Consider the following 20,417-nt stretch of genomic DNA (forward strand, 5'->3'; position numbering starts at 1 on the left):
CTAAGATCACTTCGTAATTTGTGTTCTTGCCAAAGTCTACGATGCAAAGGTATGTCCGTACTCAATGCCACATGACTTGACTATAACGTTCTCAAGCAATCCTATGGGACTCTCTAGATTTCCGTCTGCCAATTGCAAACTCATCCTTGTACTTCTAATTGCCGATTTTCCCCACATTTCCCATACAGTTTTTGTTGCTATACTCACCCCTGCTCCGCTATCTAGAATAGCTATAGATTCAATCTTGTTGATTTCCACAGGAAGCGTAGTATTTCCTTCATCCTCTTCACAATGCTTACCAACTTTGTTCACAGGAACCGGAATTGTTTGCTTAAGCATTAGCTCAGAAGCCTTTGCCTTCAACAACTCCTTAACCTGGATGTTCTGGTTCCACAATCCTTGCTCAGTTAATTGTGTAGCCACTTCTCCCCACAATCTTGGCCTAAGCTTTAAGAACTCTGCGAGTGGAATGGTACACGTAACTGGTGCCGACATTAAAGCTTGCAAACTCCCTATGTCTCGTTCTTCCTGATGAGGTTGTCGTGTCATTGATGGTACTCGCATGATTTGGCTATGTGCTTCGTACACTCCTAAATATGAGGGCAGTGTCTTGCATGTGAGCTTGTTGCTCCGAGCTGAGACAATAGTCTGAGCATCCTCTGGTAGAGATAAAGCATCTAATTCTTGAACCCTTTGATTCGAGAATTCTACTATAGAAAACGGTGGTGACTAAGGTCTTGTCAGAAGATGCTAGATCCTCAACTTGTTTTTGCACCGCTTCCCACATCTCCCTTGCTATTGCTTCCTCTATTTCAGGAATTTCATCTCCAAAATCCGCGGTAGTCAATGGTTTTGACTCGTCTGCATTGGTATGAGGTAAATCATCTTCTGTAGGCATTTCTGGAAAATGTAGAGATACAACTTCACTTCCTTTTTCCATGCTTGGCGTGGCTTCTGGTATCGTCTCTAAGTTAGGCTTCAGAGAGGCAGGTCCTCTTGCATACATAGGTGGTGGGCCATCTATTAGAGTCTGAGTATCCCTAATCAACTGCTTATGGATAGCCAAGTTGATTGTCTCTTCACGAGGGTTAGGATATTCTTGCAGCTTCTTAGGCAGCTCGGTCAGAGCTACGATCCTACTATTATACGCTTGAAGCGCTGCATCTAAAGGCTCGTACACCTTGTCCACAAGGACTGATCCTCCTGAGCTTTCCTCAGACTCAGATGCTTTTCTCTTTTGCTCATTTTGAGTTTTCTCTCCTATTTGTTTTGTTTTCAACATTCCTTCTAGCTCTTTTGGGATAGAATTTCCTCCATCAGAGCTCTTCTGCTCCTTCGACTTCTTACTCCTCTTGCTGCGTGGTTTACGTCGAGTTGATTTCTTTCTCTCTTTTCCATCTTTGGATAGAACCTTAATCTTAGAGGGTTTCTCAACAACCTCTTTGACATTCTTTTGCGCTTGGGCTCTAGTCACTACTCTTAGCGACACTAGTTCGTTCTCCTCCTCAGATGTCGTGGGGTTGATGGAATCACTTCAACATAGTTGAGGGGTGCTTTAGCTTTTTGTGCTGCCGGATCCGCAAGCTTCAACAAGCAATCCTTTGGTAGATGGTCAATGCTACACCCTTGGTGGCAAAACCTCTCTATAGGTGGAAACGTAGATGTTGTGCCTATGTTAGCTAAGAGGGGTCGTTTCTTGTTTGGACATTCTCTCGCCCAATGTGGTCCACCACATTCGTAGCATGGTCTTGTTTGTTGCGTGGGGTATAGTCTCTTTGTAGGATATGGTCCTGGATAACCTTGAGTCTTGGTTGGCTGAGATCCTATAAGCATCAAAGAGCTTGGGTCTCCCTTAAAGTCATGAACTAGGCTTGGTCTGGTTGGGTTCTCAAAGTAGGGTTCGACAAGAGGATGCTCCACTTCGATGTAGTATGGTTGAGAGCTAACCATCTCCATACCTAATTCAGGATTCTCATATTCCACATATCTAAAGGAAGCTGTGCCAGGTGGAGGAGGTTGAGCTCCTAGCACCGGCCATGCTTGCTCTTGAGCAACTAAGGTTCTCTCATGGTTCACAACTTGCTGTCTAGGTGCAGAGTTGGCTGCTTGTTCCCTTTGTATCCTTGCAATAATGTGATTGCAGTTCGAAGTCACATGTGTGTAGTTCCATTTACAAAGCTGGCACCACTTCTTTGTTGGTTGATTGCCAACCAATGGTGAGAAGGTTGGGCATTGCTCGGTTTTATGACTACCTCCACATCCTCCACAGACGTAGGGGCCTGTAGGTACAGTATGCATGTATGATGGTTGGGGTCGGTAGGAAGGTTTGTAGTATTGCCCCATCTTTTTCAATACTATCTCGGCAATCTGATCTGGATTAACTAATGGCACACTAGAGTTAGAACCCTTCCCAGAGCTACGTTTATCATCCGGATGACTATCTTGGTTTCCCATGCCAGTCATGTCAAAGTTGTCATCGTAATCCATGGCATCCATGCAACACTCATTGAAGATGACATGCTTCTTTGCGTACAAGTGAGCGTGAAGCGTCTTGTTTCGTAAGCCTTCCCGGAAGATAGAAATTAATCTTCCTTGGCTTGGCTTCTCATCGTCAGGGCATCGATTGATGTACTGCTTTAGCCTATTTACGCAATCTCGCACAAATTCTTGATCTTTTTGCTCAAAAGCGTAAATTTGAGCTATCGTATTGTGCTTAATTTCCATATTTGAAAACGCAGCTATAAAGCTCTTTTCCAGCCCATCGAAAGATCGCTTTGCCTCAGGCTCTAAAGTCTAAAACCATGATAAAGACTTACTCTCTAGCGTCAAGCCAAATCCTTCGATTTACGTATGCATATCCGTGACTTGCTCCGCATGTATAGCTTGCTTAAAAGCTGCTATATGGTCATATGGTTCACCGGATCTGTCATACTTCTTGACAAGCTTTTGCAGTGCAGATGGTCTCACTTTTCTAGAATATTCATCGTCATGTCTCCTATATGAGTCTCGGCCTCTAACTCTAGGCTCTTCAAATGTTAGTTCACTTGGTCTATGGGGTTCTCTTGGAGGTACATATCCACTTGCTCGTGGTCTTTCTTCTCCCCTAGATTCTCTAATAGCCCCGGGTCTCCTCATAGGATCAATCGTTGGAAAGACAGGTCCTCTAGCAGTTGTTCACATGGAAGGTGCTGGTCGAGCCACACTTAGGGTTCTAGCCCATGGTGGTGCTAGTGTTTCTCCTCGAAAGGCAGATTCATCTGGACGTGCCGTGTCTAAGGTAGACACCTCAATAAAAAGGGGCCTTCCTTTCCATGTCATTTCCCTAACCTCTGGCCATTCAAGGGTTCTAAAGTCATTCCCCCATCTATCATGAACACGTTTAGTGAAACCTTCTAGATGCTCTACAGTTATTGTATGCATGACTAGAAGCTCTAAGCTCGGGTGCTTAGTGGTTGCAAAGTAGGTTTCTACCACATCCCTATACACCTCTTTAATTGGGTCGTCTTGATAGATTTTAACTACTGGAATTTCTTTTACTATGTCCCATGGGTTTTTCTTGGTCTCTTTTTCTTTTCCCGTTCTTTCTCTATCCTCCCAATTCCTGTCAGAAAACAATTCTTCAAGTAAAGAAATGGGCGTACTAGGTCTGCGTGATGTTCCTGGCACATTTGGGTCCGATGGAAGCTCCTTCTTTTGCTTTGCTTGTGCGCTAGGTTGAAGTACACCCAAAGCATCCACTTGTTCAAGATTTTTGGTGACCTCGTAGCGTACTCCATTTCTACCCATGTACATATCGTCTTGGTAGTTTACCCATGGTGCTGGTTCAAACGCAGAATGAAATGTCTGCAATTTTAACAACAAACCGGCTCATTGGATCTTTGTAGATCTCACCGCCATGCGCGTTTGTATACAAGAAATGGAGTCTCATGTTGTCAATCAACTCCCCATCTGGGATTTCAAATGGATTAGCAGAATCTACTATACCAATGGGTGTGGATGGTCTATTCATGCCAAATGACTCGTTTACGTCCATTGAAATATCACTCTCGGTTCTTGAGAGGCTCTCTGTTTGAGACTCCGAAGATGTCTCAAGAATGCTCTCCAAGTTGCCAACAACCGATTGAGTGCCGCTCCCTTGAGTGGTTACCCTAGATGGTGCACTAGTGTTACGTCCCCCTAGTATTGTTCCCGAGCGCAGATACATACGCTATTTTTAGTACGTTGCAGTGTCCAGTTTTGAATTTATATATATATATATATATATATATATATATATTTATAAACCCTACCTAACCACTAAATACAACTAACATGAATATGTGTGTAAATACATATTTTATTTTATTTTTTTTATTTTTTTATTTTTTTATTTTTTACTAATTACACAAAAATATGAATTATGCTAAAAATACTAATTATGCATATTACACTAATTATGCAAAAAATTACAAAAATTTAAAAAATACAGAATATGCAGAAAATGTGGACTCCTAAGAAAACACATAATTTATAGATTTTTTAAATTATTTTTATTTATTTATTGATTTTTTTAAAAAAATGCAAAAAACATGAAAATTGGTATGCGAAAATTATAGATTTTGAAAAATAAAAAAAATAAAAAAATAAAAAAATAGAAAAAATTAAAAATTAAAAAATAAAATACTAACCTTATCGCCTGCGAATCTGCTGGCAGCCGGCACCTTCGCTCTTTCTGTTGCGGCCTTATCGCCTCCGTTCTTTCTACTGCGGCCTTATCTGGCGCCTCTCCTCCTCTGCTGCCACCTCTCCTTCGATGACGCCTTCGCCTCCATAGCTGCCGGCTTCGCTTCGCCTCCTCACCTTCTGACGCCACACGCGCCTCCACAGTTGCCGCCTTGTCCTCCAGCAGGCTGTCGGCCACCTCACCTTCGCCTTCTCCTCCTTCGCTGACGCCTTCGCCGCCAGCAGCTAGCCACCACCTCGCCTTCTCCTCCTTCGCTGACGCCTTCGCCGCTAGCAGAGTAGCTAGCCACCACCTCACCCGCCTGGCTTGATGGAAGTACCCCACCCGCCTGAGCCTTCCCGCAGACTTTAGCTTTGACCCTCTTGGACTAGACTCTGAGCCCGAGTTGCTCAAGTGGTTTGTGCAATCAGAGATAGTGCATTGCAGGTGGCTATGCTTGGTGCTGGCGAGGCACCCGTGCAGATGATAGCGACATTCCCGAGGCGTTTGCTGAGCTGAAAGTGAAGGAGATTGTCCTACTCCTAGTATTGTTTAGATTGTAATGGCTGCCAAGGTTCCTCAACCAACCATAGGTCGTCTCCCCGGCAGCGGCGCCAATGGAAAGACGGTCGTCTCCCTACGTATGCAATATGGGCAAGTAGACTACGCTCCTAGCTCACCAATGGAATGATAAACACTCCTTTCATCGCTAGGGGATTCAACCCGGCTAGGTGCATGGAAGCTTATCCCTTTCGGGAGAGAATACTATGAACACCACTACCTTGACATAGACTTTACACACACAAGCTCAATCTTGCCATAGCTCATTCACGCATCATCCCACTCATTCATGCATTCAATACAAGAAGAAAGCTAAGCTAATGTATAGACAAGCTCACTCATATGCACACAAGCTCAAAGCACAATTCATTCTCAAGCACTTACTTCCCTAGATTGCACACAAACCTTGAAGCTTAATGGAACTTGAAATAAACATGCATTCTCATTCACTACTCAAGCAATGCCTTGCCCATGGATAAGCTACAAGCTATGGAGAAGCTTGAGCTTGAATCCACTACCACACAAAGCCTAATAGAGAATCCACAAGCATCAACAAAGAAGCATGCACACTAGAGAATAGAGATGAGAAGAGAGAAAAACATCATCTCATTGCATTGAATTAGAAGAGCATGCACACTAGAGAATAGAGATGAGAAGAGAGAAAAACATCATCTCATTGCATTGAATTAGAAGAGCATTGCTCATACAATAGTGTAGATGGGGAGAGAGAAGAGCTTGCACCTCTATGAACAAGAGGGAGAGCTAGTCTCAAGAGAGCTCAAGCATGAGTTCAGCCCAAAAGTGTGTGTGAGCTCTCAAATGAGCCACTATTTATACTAAAACTCCCAAAACTTCCCATGTGGGATTATTCTCAAGTCCACTCCCACACTCACCTACAACTTGGAACTCTTGTTACCTACAACTTGGAACTCTCTACAAGAGCCCTAAATAAGAATGTCAAGTCTCTTGTTTTCCTGCTTCCATCTTTGTGTTGCATCCTTGCATTGATCACCACTCGTCATGCAACACCTTCGTGCTGAAGTTGGACGAGTGCTAGATTGTGAAGGGAAGAAGGCTATAGAGAATGAGTGTCACACTCATGAACCACACTATGGTGGAAGTCTTGAAGTCTCCATCTCCTACCACTATTGGCAGAGGGGCCCGATGATGAGTGAGAGAGCACAGTTGGTTTTCAAGAGCAAGGGAATGACAATATTTCACACACTAAACCATCGTTTAGTGTTCAATTAGAGAAAGATATATGGTGGTTAGGAGCATTTGAGGTTCCCAAGGAGACACACGAGGTGCTAGCATGGGTCTTTGAGAGGTTGCCTTGGGTTAGTGATGTGATAAAGTCACAAATAGGCGGTGAAAAGCTGGATGTTGATGGTTTAGGGAGCTCTGACATTGATTGGCATCATGGTGGCGGGGATTTGAAGACAATTAAGTGTATGCTGGGTTGCACTCAAGGTGCAAATACAGCTCACCCATGCCCTTTGGTGCATGCATGGAGTGAAACAAAAAACCAAGAAGAAACACAGGGGGTGATCAATGGTGAAGAGGAATGCGAGAAAACATGAAATTGCGAGGGAGAGTGGGACGATGGTGTCCTTTCATCACTTATGTTGGTGCCTCCAAATAGGGACTTAAGGGATAATAGTTGGAACCCCATAATTCCTTTCCCTCTTAGGATGCTTACTTTTGTACTTTGCATGCTTTCATGCGTATCTTTGACCGCCTCTTAAAGTGTCACATAGACTATGCATTCACTATGCCTGGTAAAACTCGACAAGATAAGGCGATTGCTAGAGTGGATAAGATTTTAAAGACATTGGTTGCCATGGGGGTAACGTGTAGATATGAGTTAACCAAAAGACCTCTGAGTTTCACATATGGTTGCTCAAAAGGTTTCAATGAGTGGAGGAAAGGCGAGAAAGGTTTCTCGAGAAGCCTGTCAACAAACGAGAGAAGGTTTAGGAGAAATGCAGACAGGCAACATATAGAGGAAGGTGAAAATATTCCTACAAAGAGATGGGAGTTATGGAAAGACTTTTGTGCTTGTACTACTTCGGACTGCTTGGATGCAAACATTGTTGTTTTGCGTGAGTAATTGTGGGCAAATTACAATAAGGTAGTGTAGTTAATGAGTTAAAGCAGCACAACTCTATGCATAGAGATAGGGTTTAGGCTTAACATAAACTAATTTATTTCAATCAACTTATGCATTAGACGAATAGGGTTTACGTTTTAGAGAGAGAAAGTCTCGGTCAACACTTAAATTAATAGATTAAGAGTACCTCATTTAAGAGTGGGTTATACCTCAGAAGCAAATTTTGAAAAGGATAAATTCAATGATTTTAAAAAAAAATGAAAATCAATCATGCACACTTTTTGTAGTACTTTAGCATGTAGTGCAAGCAACTGTGTTTGAGAGAGAATCATGAGCCACTTCTTGATGCGTATTTGTGGTTAATTAGCTTCTGATATCTTTGGTGTACATGAATGCATTATGTGGGGGTTATGTCCTTAGGTTTAGGTAGTTGTTGATTAGAATGGTATAATCAGTTCATTGAGAATAACCACTTGTGTACCTTTCAAGGAATCCAAGCGATGGGTAGTACCATGGACATCTTTTGACAACAACTAGTCCCCTCATAACTAAACCCCTCAATCCTCTCTCAAGAAAAGTGAAAAAATGTCAAGAAAAGAATACAAAGAGTCAAAGAAAGCAGATATGAGTTGAAGCTATCACATGGAGGATACCCACGAGGGATACCATGTAACCCACACAAGTTATGCATGAGGGCTTTGCCCGGGGAATTCACTGTCCATAGAAAGGTGAAGTCACCTGCGTCGTGCATGAAACTCATAAAAATAAAGTATACCCCTTTCTAAGTATATGAGTCCCAATTATGAAATTCAAGTACCCCCTATTTAAGGTTTATTAAAAATCAAATAGCGGATATTGATGTTATACATGTGACAAGTTGCATCCCATGTAAGTAGCATGGGTGTAACTGCTAGAAGAACAAAGACCTACATGTACTCTCCAAAATTGTTCCATGTGTGGTTAGCTTAAAAGAGAAGTAAACTAATCAAGTTTTCAAACTACACCACTATATCACATATTGTAAACTACAAAAGGAAACAAAACCCCTACTTTCATTCTCTCTTTTCCCTCCCTCCCTATGACCATAAATCTCCCTCACCCCCGAACTTCTAAGCTTAGTCCCCCCCTTCCAAAAACCCCCCTCCCTTACACTCACGTGATACCATAAGATATGGCTTGTGAATCCCCCGGGGAGATTTGCAGTTCACAAAAGCACATCTTGCATATATAGGCACATCACAATAGCTAGCTCCTGCACCAAGCCTCATCAACCATCTCGGTACATATGTAGATGGGGGGGGACCATGGTGGGCAAAAGCCTAAGCCATGGTATGGTCCATGGTACGACCCATTGCTGAGATCCCCTTTGAATATGCAAGAACCTCCAAAGATCTCAAAACATTAGAGCCTCTTCTTCAACTATAACCAACACAACAAAAACTAAACCTTAGCACCAAAGATGCAACAACAAGCAATAAAGAAGCCCAACCTCTAGTGTCACATGATATTTGGAAACATTTAGGAACTAAAAACTTCCATACCAAAAGAAATTAGACCATCAATAGTAATAGCAATCAATCGAAGTTTTTCTTGGTGGAAGAACCCACAAAGCAAAGGCATGGATCTCTTCTATCAATTTCCTTGTTTACAAGCCTAGACCACTATAACACCTCACATCAAGAACTTCTATGACAACGCTACACCACATGCAACCCCAATAATCTTCCTACCTTAGGGCTAACCCAAATCTATCCCCAACTAGCCTTGAAGCACATGGAGTGTTAGCTTGCCTACCACCAACCCTTTGTAAGATAACTACACCACCAACCCCAATACGCTTCCTGCCTCAGGGCTAACCCAAATCTATCCCCAACTAGCCCCGAAGCACATGGAGTGTTCTCTTGCCTACCACCAAACCTTGCAAAATAACTACACCACCAACCCCAATAAGCTTCCTACCTCAGGGCTAACCCAAATCTATCCCCAACTAGCCTCAAAGCACATGGAGTGTTCTCTTGCTACCTACCACTAAACCTTGCAAAATAACTTCACCAACTATATTCTCAACCATCCACACCTCTGCAGAACTGGCAGTATCTTCATCGCACGAGCTTGGTGATGCAAGAATGAAGTAACCATTAGGAAGGGGGTATGTAAATCACTCTGGCTAACATGGTTTTTTTCGGCATGTCCTACTGTAAGGCGCTTTGCTATCTTACCCGCATGCAACAAAAGCCCATTCTTTGTAAGATGGAAGTGGAAGTTATGAAGTGGCCTTGGCTTGATGTGTCAATAGGGAAGTCACAGAGAAGCCCTATGCCTTTTTCATCATTCCACAAAATTTCCCTGCCTCAAGGACAAATACAATGTTTGCTAAATTAACACAAATGGAGTCCCATTTGAAACCATCAGTACCAACTCATCCCAATCATGCCATAAGTATACGTTGTAGTTAGAGCTCACTAATCATGAAGAGGAGGATTGAGAAGAAGCCCAAGCCCAAGCTCTCACTAGCGAACAATGAAGCATGCTTCTCCTCAAATTTTGATGATGAGAGAGTGCTAGAAAGCCCTCTACCGGGGCCACAAAACATATAGCACAACATATATCTCTAAAGTTTAATCAAAGTAACTTGAAGTGCCACTCACACAAGCAACACAAGTTCCCCAGTACCAACTCATCCCAATCATGCCATAAGTACACGTTGTAGTTAGAGCTCACTAATCATGAAGAGGAGGATTGAGAAGAAGCCCAAGCCCAAGCTCTCACTAGCGAACAATGAAGCATGCTTCTCCTCAAATTTTGATGATGAGAGAGTGCTAGAAAGCCCTCTACCGGGGCCACAAAACATATAGCACAACATATATCTCTAAAGTTTAATCAAAGTAACTTAAAGTGCCACTCACACAAGCAACACAAGTTCCCCCACAACCTACGCAACCACCATTGAAGCTATCATGCATGAGCAAGCAAGGTCACTCTTGAGTAATGAAATATTTAATGCGGACATCCTCAAAGGAAAATCCATATTTGGTTCAACATTATCACAAGTCAAACTCATTTTTATGGCAAGTTCTCTACCCACTTGGCAATCCTTTGGAGTGTTTTCAAATCATTGCCATTTGAACTCTAAAGTGGACTATGAGTAGATTAGAGTATCCAATGTAGAAATCATCATTGCAACTCAAGCTAATTCACTAAATCGAATGACACATGGTTGAAACCTCGAAACATATGCTAATGTGTATGCACAATGAGATCCTTACGAAGGAAGGCTAGCTCATGATAGAGATACAATGAAAGAAGAAGCTCCAACAAGAAGCAATGATCACATTTCTAATGCAAAAGAAGTAGATACAATCGCCACACAAAGATCTCTCTTATGAAGAAGATTGAAGAGATTGTAGAGCCACTGTAGAGGAATAGGTGCCTCTCCTTGAAATTGATCTAAATGAAAATTCAAAATGGTTGGTTATGATTTGAACCAAACGGAATTGTGCCAGTTCAAAAAATATAGTAATAGTGCAATTTTGGTAAAGTTTATACCTTTTTCCTTCCAATTGATGGCTTGGTTGAATACAAGTAAGTTTTTAAAAAATAGCTTTTCAAACATTGCATAGAGCTCATCACCAAGTCAAACAAAGAGATAAAGCTTTTCGAACATTGCAAGAGCTCCTTACCAAGGCAAACAAAGAGATAAAGCTTTTCGAACATTGAATCGAGCTCCTTACCAAGTCAGAAAAAGAGATAAAGTCCTTCATAGACCTCACCAAGGACCATGAGGCTGAATATAAGCAAGTACACCGCAAAACAAGCCCGCAAAACAAGCACATGCTTATCAAGAACATTTACAAGGAGCTTGCCAAAGCAAATCAAGATGTCGTCGCTAGTTCCCAACAAAGGTCTCAACTACATGTGGCCTCCCACAATCCCCTTGAAACACTAACTTTAATCGGTACATCCTTAGTTGACTCTCTTAACTCTTGCCACTTTATTTCTCTCATTTCTCATGTTGACCACCGCTTCCACCCATGTTGACCCCACTTCCACCCATGCATTGCTAATATATTCTTTAATAATAACGCTTCTTGTTCACTTGGCAAACAGAGTTGACATTTCAAGCCTTTTTTAGTTGATGCACTAGCTTGTAAGACTTCATCGACTTATACACCAAGGAAGGGTTCAACAAAATAATAGCACCCAATGGCCTTGACTTTGTAGTAAATTCACACCAGCTTGAAGAAAGCCTCTCATAGGGCATAGCAAAGAATACTATACCTTGTGGGAGATAAAGTACCCACTGCCACTATTGTGTTGTAGTGCTACACATGAAGAAGATGGGCCACTCCACAATGAAGGAAAAGCATGTGGCATACCCCATCAAGCTTCTTATAGATGACGAGATCATTATGGCCTACTAACATTATTTTGATGGCATTACACACACTTCAAAAGATGACAAAGATGGAGGTGGCTAGGAGGATCAAGTAAAAAAAGCGGAGGATCCTTTAACGGACCATCTTGGCAAGAACGAACTCCCCCACACCCCCCCACACCCTAAGTCTCTTGTCAAGCTCGCTCCACCCTCTCCTAGTCTCACTGCCAATCTGCTCGTGTGCCTCTCTATTGTCACTAGCACAATCCCCACAAGCAAGCCCCGCCACCTATTGCCTTTCTATCGTCCTCTACCCACCATATCCACCCTAAGCTTAAGGTTAATTAGCACATAATCTTGAATCCATTAATTGAAGATAAACCACTTAATTTAATTAGGGTATCGGTGCATCAAAGAGGGTGAGCACAATACCAAATACTTGAACATCGTGTTCTTTTGGGTAGTAAGAGTGAACAGAGGATTGAGAGGGAGAGAAGAAGAAGGCATTTTACATCTGGGGATTAACCCCAACTACTATTATTTTAACATATCATATGATTAACGGGTTTCAAACTCAAGCGGCTCCATGACAAAATGAGGACTCTCAGGCAAAGAGAGAGAGAGAGAGAGAGAGAGAGAGAGAGAGAGAGAGAGAGAGAAGAGAAGAGAGAAGAGAATTTTTTAACGTCGTAGGAAACTATCCCAAGAGACCAAATTGATCTATCCGACAAGATTTCAACTCAAGACCTTTGATTCAAGAGAGAAATGAGCTAACCAATCTACCACACTTGGGTGATAGAGAGAGAGAGAGAGAGAGAGAGAGAGAGAGAGAGGGGGGGAGAAAAGACTTAAAATGGATAAGCCATAGTTGATAAGCCATGCTTAACAATTGCTTGCCTAAAAAGAACACCATAGTTGATAAAGGGGGTTCGATCAGCCACGCTTAACAATTGCTCGCCTCTAAGAAGAACAGCATAGTTGACAAGGGGGGTTTCTCAGAAGCGTGGTAGTAGCACTTAATGAAACCTTGTGTCCCAACCCACTTTGTTTGAAGTGTGAAGAGGACAATCAGGGAGACCCATATCTAAAAAGCCCATGGGAAAGGAATGTGGCAACGTTGTGAGAAGAAATGTTGGTGCTTTCTTGCCATGTTCCTTTTTATAAAAAAAAGCTTATGAGTTGTAACAGCTTTCTTGCTCCGGTAGTACAATAAAAAGCATTCCGTCGTTGGATGGTAATGCGTCGTGAGAGGGTTTCCGACAGGAACTTCCGTCCATATTGCCGGTGATTTAGCGCGGGCACTGTTGACGTAGAAATGGCAGCTTCCGTCGGTCACAGTCGTGCAGACTGTCCGTACTGTGGGCGCGGGGGCCCGGACAAAACCGCCACAGGTGTGTACACACACGTTCAAATATAGTAATTTTGGTGATAAAAAGATCCTTCACAAGAAATAATTCACAAGAAATATAGTAATTTTGGTGATAAAAAGATCTTTCACAAGAAATTTGAGAATTATATATATATATATATATATATATATATAATTCACTGAAATTGAGTAGAGAAATTTCCAGTATGCAATTCGCAAGAAATTTCCAGTATGCATTTTTACTAATTCACAAGAAATTTGAGAAAAAAAACACACACACACATACACAGACACACTTATATATCATTCTTTCATTTTACTAATTCACACGCTAGAAATTTGAGAATACATATCAAGATCGTAACTGATAAAAAGAAATAATCGCCCATATATATATTCACTCAAACCTATTAATTAATTTTTTTCCGAGGTTACAAACTTTTTAAAGTCTATAGTTACAAAATTTACATTTTCTATCCCAAAAGCTTTAATTAATGCATAGTCTATACCTTGCTACCTCTCCCTCTAAGTGGAAAAGAATGAGCCCAAAAAAGAAGATCGTGAGCCCAAAAAAAAAAAAGAAGATTATGGAGGACATCAACCCTAAAGTTTTAATAACCTAAATTTTCTCTTTTTTTTAATAACCCTAAAGTTTCTAACCTAAACGTAAGGCCCTCTTGCCTCTACTAATTAATTAATTAATTAATGTGCAAACAGAATTTTGGTCATATTATTCGTCCATATTATGTTAGCGCGATTCTAATAAAAAGAAATAATCGCCCACATATATTATGCTCCGAAATTGCGTGTGATTTGGTGCTGCTGCTTGACAGATCGTTGAAACGAGCCCAAGAGATAGTTAACTGCTAATCTCGTAATTAATTCACGATTGGGCTTTGCATTACCTGTAAATAATATAGTAATATTGGAGACCAAGAGATAGTTAACTGCTAATCCCGTAATTAATTCACGATTGGGCTTTGCATGAGCTGTAAATAATATAGTAATATTTTGTAGTGTGTGTGTGTGTTTTATACATTCAGTAGACAAAATCATTTACCCAGAACATAGTTCTAGGGTTTATGCGCCACAAGATTAAATCAGGGTTTGATTAATCTCTACGATTAGGGTTTTTCATGATTAACAAGAAGGATGATGTTTCCAAATCATGTATCAAACCGCTGCAAATTATCCAGCAATATAGCAAGCAGTTAAAATAGTGGTTTGACCACATTAATTGCTGTACTCTTAATGTTGCAAAGGTATGGAGGGTAGGTTATTGGATAATAAACAAAATTTCTCTTGGGGGTTTGGATTTAATTATGAGCAGATTATTTTCTCTATGGAGTTATGAGTAATTTTTTATTTTTTCAAATATATAGCTAATATTGGAGCTCTGAATATGGATGGGTTATGAGAAAACTTTCTCTACAGCCATGGATTCATGCAATGACATGAGCAATTTCTTGTTTTAAGCCATGGATGTATGGCATTTCACCAAATTTTATTAATTGATCTGAAAACAATTTGCCCTTTTCTTTTAATGTTTGTTTGGATGATGTAAAAAAAAAAAAAACATACTAATCAGCCATAGAGGTTAGGATCAAAATTTTCACTGATGCTTTAGCCATGGAGGCTCGGGGGGGTGCACTACATAGAAACCCTACGCATTCAAGGGGTATTAAAAAAACCCTTTACTTGTAAATTTTTCATAAATAAAATGACCCTTCAACAGCCAATCACAACTCCGTAAACGCCTCCAAGAAGGTAACCTTAGAGTCTCCGATAATGCGGCAACGTCGGTGGCTAGCCACCATTTTCCTGCTTTTGCTTGGTATCAAAAGAGAGCTTTAGTGGCATTGGCACATGTGCAGGCTATCAAAAGAGGGCTTCAGTGGCATCCACATGTGCTTAATAATAAATAAGTATCATTGTGAGATGGCTGTTGAATGTAGATAATATTGTTTTGTCTCATGCCCTATGCATGCTGCTTTCATCCCCCCCATTACAGAGATAAAATGTTGGAATTTCTTAAAAGCTTGGAGATTTGAGGTTAATAATCACCATATTTATTTTGCCTACAGGGAGTACTGATAAGCATGAGACAAATGAGAAGACTGATCTCGTCGTGTGTTTCGGCGAGATGCTAATTGATTTTGTTCCGACACTCAGCGGCTACTCGTTGGCGGACGCTCCATCTTTTAAGAAAGCTCCGGGTGGTGCTCCAGCAAATGTGGCTGTGGCTGTTGCAAGGCTAGGAGGTCATTCTGCTTTCATAGGAAAGGTGAGATTAAGTGCATCATTAGAAGCTTTATGTACAAACTATTCATGGGATTTGAGAACTAACCCTTATTTAATAAACATATGTGATTGTGTGAGTATTAAACGCCCACCTCAATCATATTTAGCAGCTCATCATCATAAAACACATCAAAACTTCAAGACAAATATAAGCCTTTGACATCTAAACTTGACTAACTATAGCTTTTGTTTGTCTCCAGGTTGGAGATGATGAATTTGGGCATATGCTAAAAGGTATACTGACTCACTATGGGGTAGACTCCAATGGTGTTAAGTTCGATGCCAAGGCACGGACTGCATTAGCATTTGTGACCTTGCGGGATGACGGAGAGAGGGAGTTCATGTTCTATAGAAATCCAAGTGCAGATATGCTGCTGCAGGAATCTGAATTGGATCTAGATCTCATATCAAAGGTGGGTTGGTCACATTGCTCTTGTATTAGTTCTTTCTTGACATCAAACCAAGCTTTAAGTGATTTAATGTCTACTGTAAAGTATGCTAATTCAATATTTTTGTTGAATGTGTGGAAAAATAATTCTAAGGTATGTGTCACCATGTGCCAACAGGCCTCTATATTTCATTTTGGATCTATAAGCTTGATATCAGAACCTTGTAGATCGGCCCACTTAGCGGCCATGCGAGCTGCGAGGAGATTTGGAGCACTTCTGTCTTATGACCCAAATGTAAGACTTCCCTTGTGGCCTTCAGCAGAGGAAGCAAGGAAAGGGATTCTAAGCATTTGGAAAGAGGCAGATTTGATAAAGGTGTTAAGTTTGTTAAAACTACATCTTTAATAACTTTGCTTATTCTCCTCTTATGCTAACAAATCTTCTTAATACTAGTGTATAGTCAAATCATGCAACATGCTGGCAATGTAACAGGTTAGTGAGGATGAAGTTGCCTTCCTAACTGATGGTGGAGACCCATTTGATGATGATGTAGTCATGCAGCTTTGGCACCCTGGCCTTAAGTTGCTACTTGTCACAGAGGGACAGGAGGGTTGCAAATATTATACCAAGGTATTATTTGATGTCAAAGTTATGGAAAAAATAATATTTAGATAAAGTTATAATTGTGAAAAAATGCACTATCCAATGTATTCAAACACAAATAAGCTAGATCATTTGCTCATCATTTTTATGTGGCATGTTTTTAGCTCTAATTGAACTTGGTTTTGAGTGTATAGTTTTTTTGATCTTTGTTCTTAGATTTTGAGTGTATAGTTTTTTTTAAGTAATTATCTTCTTAATTTCTATGCTTTGAAATGTCAGAATTTTCATGGAAGAGTGTCGGGCTTTAAAGTGAGCTCCATCGACACGACGGGTGCTGGTGATGCATTTGTTGGAGGAATGCTTAGTCAGCTTGTGAGTGATAAGTCATTACATCAGGTATGTCAAGAGAAGAATCAATAACTTTTGCTTTACATTTGATTGAATTAATAAAATTTGATAAATGTGTGCATGGTGGCATGCACATGTCTGTAATATGGTCTACATGGTAGCATGTACAGAAGCACCATGCACATGTGTGCAGTATGATCTACATGGTAGCATGTACATGAGGTATATGACTGCAAGTTCACATGGTAGCATGTACAGAAGCACCATGCACATGTCTGCAGCATGATCTACATGGTAGCATGTACATGAGATATATGACTGCAAGTTCTACATGGTAGCATGTACAGAAGCACCATGCACATGTGTGCAGTATGATCTACATGGTAGCATGTACATGAGGTATATGACTGCAAGTTCTACATGGTAGCATGTACAGAAGCACCATGCACATGTCTGCAGCATGATCTACATGGTAGCATGTACATGAGATATATGACTGCAAGTTCTACATGGTAGCATGTACAGAAGCACCATGCACATGTCTGCAGCATGATCTACATGGTAGCATGTACATGAGATACATGACTGCAAGTTCTACATGGTAGCATGTACAGAAGCACCATGCACATGTCTGCAGTATGATCTACATGGTAGCATGTACATGAGATATAAAACTGCAAGATCTACATGGTAGCATGTACAAGAGACCTTGTATTTTCTCAGCAAATGTATCATTGTTACTGTGTTTACATTATTTTAAAAGATTTAAAGATGTGAGAAAATGGATTTAATGCTGGTTTATATTTTTCAAAATTTGATAGAATTGGATTTTCTTTGTCAAGGATGAAGCTCGCTTGAAAGAGGCGTTACGATTCGCAAATGCATGTGGAGCACTGACAACAACTGAAAGAGGAGCTATTCCAGCCTTGCCAGACAAAGACACTGTGTTGAGGCTGATCAGTAAGATTTATTCACTTTGATTTCTCTTTAAATGTCCCTATTGCACAAGGGTAGACTATGATTTCTTTTAAGAACTTCTTGAGCTTTTTCATAGGATGCATGGTGATACAATACCCTCAAAACCAAGCAAAAACAAGAGTACCATTGCAAGAAGCCTCTTCTTTTCCCTCCATGTTCTGAAAAAGGCATTGTTTGTGTTTGTGCAGCTGTTGGTGAGAGGCAGCTACCAAGGGTGCCTTCATGGCAAAACATTTCACAATGGAGGGTACCGTCTCGCCAACAATCCAGAGAGCTCTTAGATGAGGATCTTCTGCTCTAAAATAGATTACTACTTAATCACTCTGGTTACTACCTAGTTACTCATGCATAGGAGCCTTTGCCATTCCATACCTTGAAGTTGCTCTTTCAGTTTGTTACCTGTGGAAACAGATGGCTGGCTTTATCTTTATATTCCTTAAAGAAGCTGCTCTACCTGTGGATAAAGATGGCTAGTTTATTTGTTTCTTATAATTCTTAAACTTGTAATGCATTGGAACATATGTCTCTTTGCTCAGTATCCACTTCTATATGAATAATCACCCTATATATGTTGAACATCAATTTTGTGTGTATGTGTGTGGGTGTGTGTTTTGCTTGGATTGGATTTAGGATCTTAATATATATATATATATATATATATATATATATATATATATATATATAAAATCAAATACTCCCATTTGAAATACACAAAATTATATATAATCAATTATTCCATATCATAACTGCAAGTTCTATGAGTGTTGACAAACTACCCCCATTTTCTTTTTGTTTCCCTTTTTTTTTAAAAGTTGGAAATATAGATAGATTATATATATATATAGATAAACATCAGTCTTCTTTCACATATGTTCAGCTACTAAGAAGCAACTCTGACAACAATCCCCAAAAAAAAAAAGCAACAATTAATCATGATGGGTACATCTTACTCTGGGGAGACACATAACCCTGCATAATATATCCCTAAAAGGTGAATGCCTTGTAATCTTTATCATCATGGTCCACCTCATCTCACAGTCTTAATGTACCTTGCCCTTTCAACACCACCATTAGGGTTAAACCCCATGTTTGTCCCAGCATCCCTCCTGACCATGTTAATCTCCCAAAAAATAGTCCAATAATGATCTCTAGGGAGACACATAAACCTGCATAATATATCCCTAAAAGGTGAATGTCTTTCTTATAATGTTCATAAGCTCATCATAGTCTTGCTATACCTTGCCCTGTCAACACCATGATTAGGGTTTAGACCCCATGTATGTTCCACTATCCCTCCTGACCATGTTAATCTCCCAAATAGACCAATAATGTCAGTCTGCACAAAAAAATCTTACAAATGTTACAAGAGGTTAAACACTATATCATGGTTAGTCTTGTTAGTATAATATAATGCCCAACAATTAGTGACACACTTGTGTTTAACCTCCTCAAATGTTAGACCTTGGCTGGAAAACCCTATCATTCCTTGAGCACCACACCTCCCACACTCCCAACATATCCAATCATTGTGAATAACCCAGTGTACTCCTCTCCTAAATCCATCTTCTTACAAGGAGCCTACTAGATCATGTACATCTTACCCACAAAGCCTGATATACCCATCTATTCATGTTATTCCAAAACCCCATGATAGCTAGGCAACTCGAGAAAGCATGTCTACCATCCTCTTATGCAGTCCCACATCTAGGGCATGGCCTAGAGGTGAAGTTTCTCCCAACAAGTTCTCTTCCAAAAGGGAGAGCCCACATAATCACTTTCCACAAGAACATTTTGATTCTCATAGGAACCTTCTGACACCAGACCAACTCTCATTTGATTTTCCAAGTATGAATCCCCCCATTCCACCCTCCAATTTTTATATATAATAAATCATTGTTCATCACCACTTCCAGTGCATCCATCCATCTACTATTTGAAGAGTGTCGTAATGGCTCAAAGTAAAAGAGAGAGAGAGAGAGAGAGAGAGAGAGAGAGAGAGAGAGAGTCTTTCCATAATCATAGCTAGACATAGGTTTGAAGCATAAATAGGCTAAATAATCAAAATCAATTTCTATACTTAACTTTGCTTCACTTTGATCCCAAACATGTCTCCACATGCAAAGAGGTTGATATGGTTGGCCAAAATAATACTCCCTATAGCTCTTGATAAAAAATAGATGCTAGAGGTCTATTGTTGGTGGTGGCCAGATGTTGAAATGCAACCTCAAGACTTTTTTGCCCTTGTGCAAATGCAATGTTTGAGCCATTATTGCACTCTTCATTTTACATATTTAAAATTTGGACAAGAAAAACACTAGACAAGGAAGAATAAGAACATCATATATTTTTATTATATCAAGTTTGTTTAGGTACAAAGAGATGAATACTCATGGTCCTAATGCTCTACTCTATCACAAGCTCTCTTCTCTACCTCATCCGTATAGCCCGACGATACTCTTTCCTAGTCATGCCATGATAAACACAATCCATGACTTGAGGAGGGGAAGAAATTTGAGGGTTGGGGAATGAAGTAACTAAAAATTTAAGGTTGGGGAATGAAGTAAGTGAAAACACAAAAAGCTCACCTGAAAGTCCTAAAATTCCTAGGCATAGGCCCATCTAGGCTAAGCTGGGCTATGGTCCTCATTCTAAACTAGATCAAAACCATAAAAATGTTCTCC

The 20,417-nt window shown here is 40.4% G+C and overlaps 1 protein-coding gene across 1 annotated transcript; it reads left to right on the forward strand.

The window, feature by feature from the left end:
- Positions 1 to 15,224: 15,224 nt before the first annotated feature.
- LOC147605561 (putative fructokinase-4) lies at positions 15,225 to 18,190 on the forward strand. Its single transcript, XM_086793134.1, has 7 exons — positions 15,225 to 15,401; positions 15,619 to 15,831; positions 15,985 to 16,182; positions 16,300 to 16,437; positions 16,690 to 16,806; positions 17,601 to 17,718; positions 17,925 to 18,190. Exons 1-7 carry the CDS (start codon positions 15,261 to 15,263, stop codon positions 18,035 to 18,037), a joined length of 1,038 nt encoding a protein of 345 aa, XP_086649260.1. The 5' UTR covers positions 15,225 to 15,260; the 3' UTR covers positions 18,038 to 18,190.
- Positions 18,191 to 20,417: the final 2,227 nt, after the last annotated feature.

The sequence above is a fragment of the Cibotium barometz genome, chromosome 59 (genome assembly GCF_041138505.1).
Source record: "Cibotium barometz isolate CiBa-2024 chromosome 59, ASM4113850v1, whole genome shotgun sequence".
NCBI lineage: Eukaryota > Viridiplantae > Streptophyta > Polypodiopsida > Cyatheales > Cibotiaceae > Cibotium > Cibotium barometz.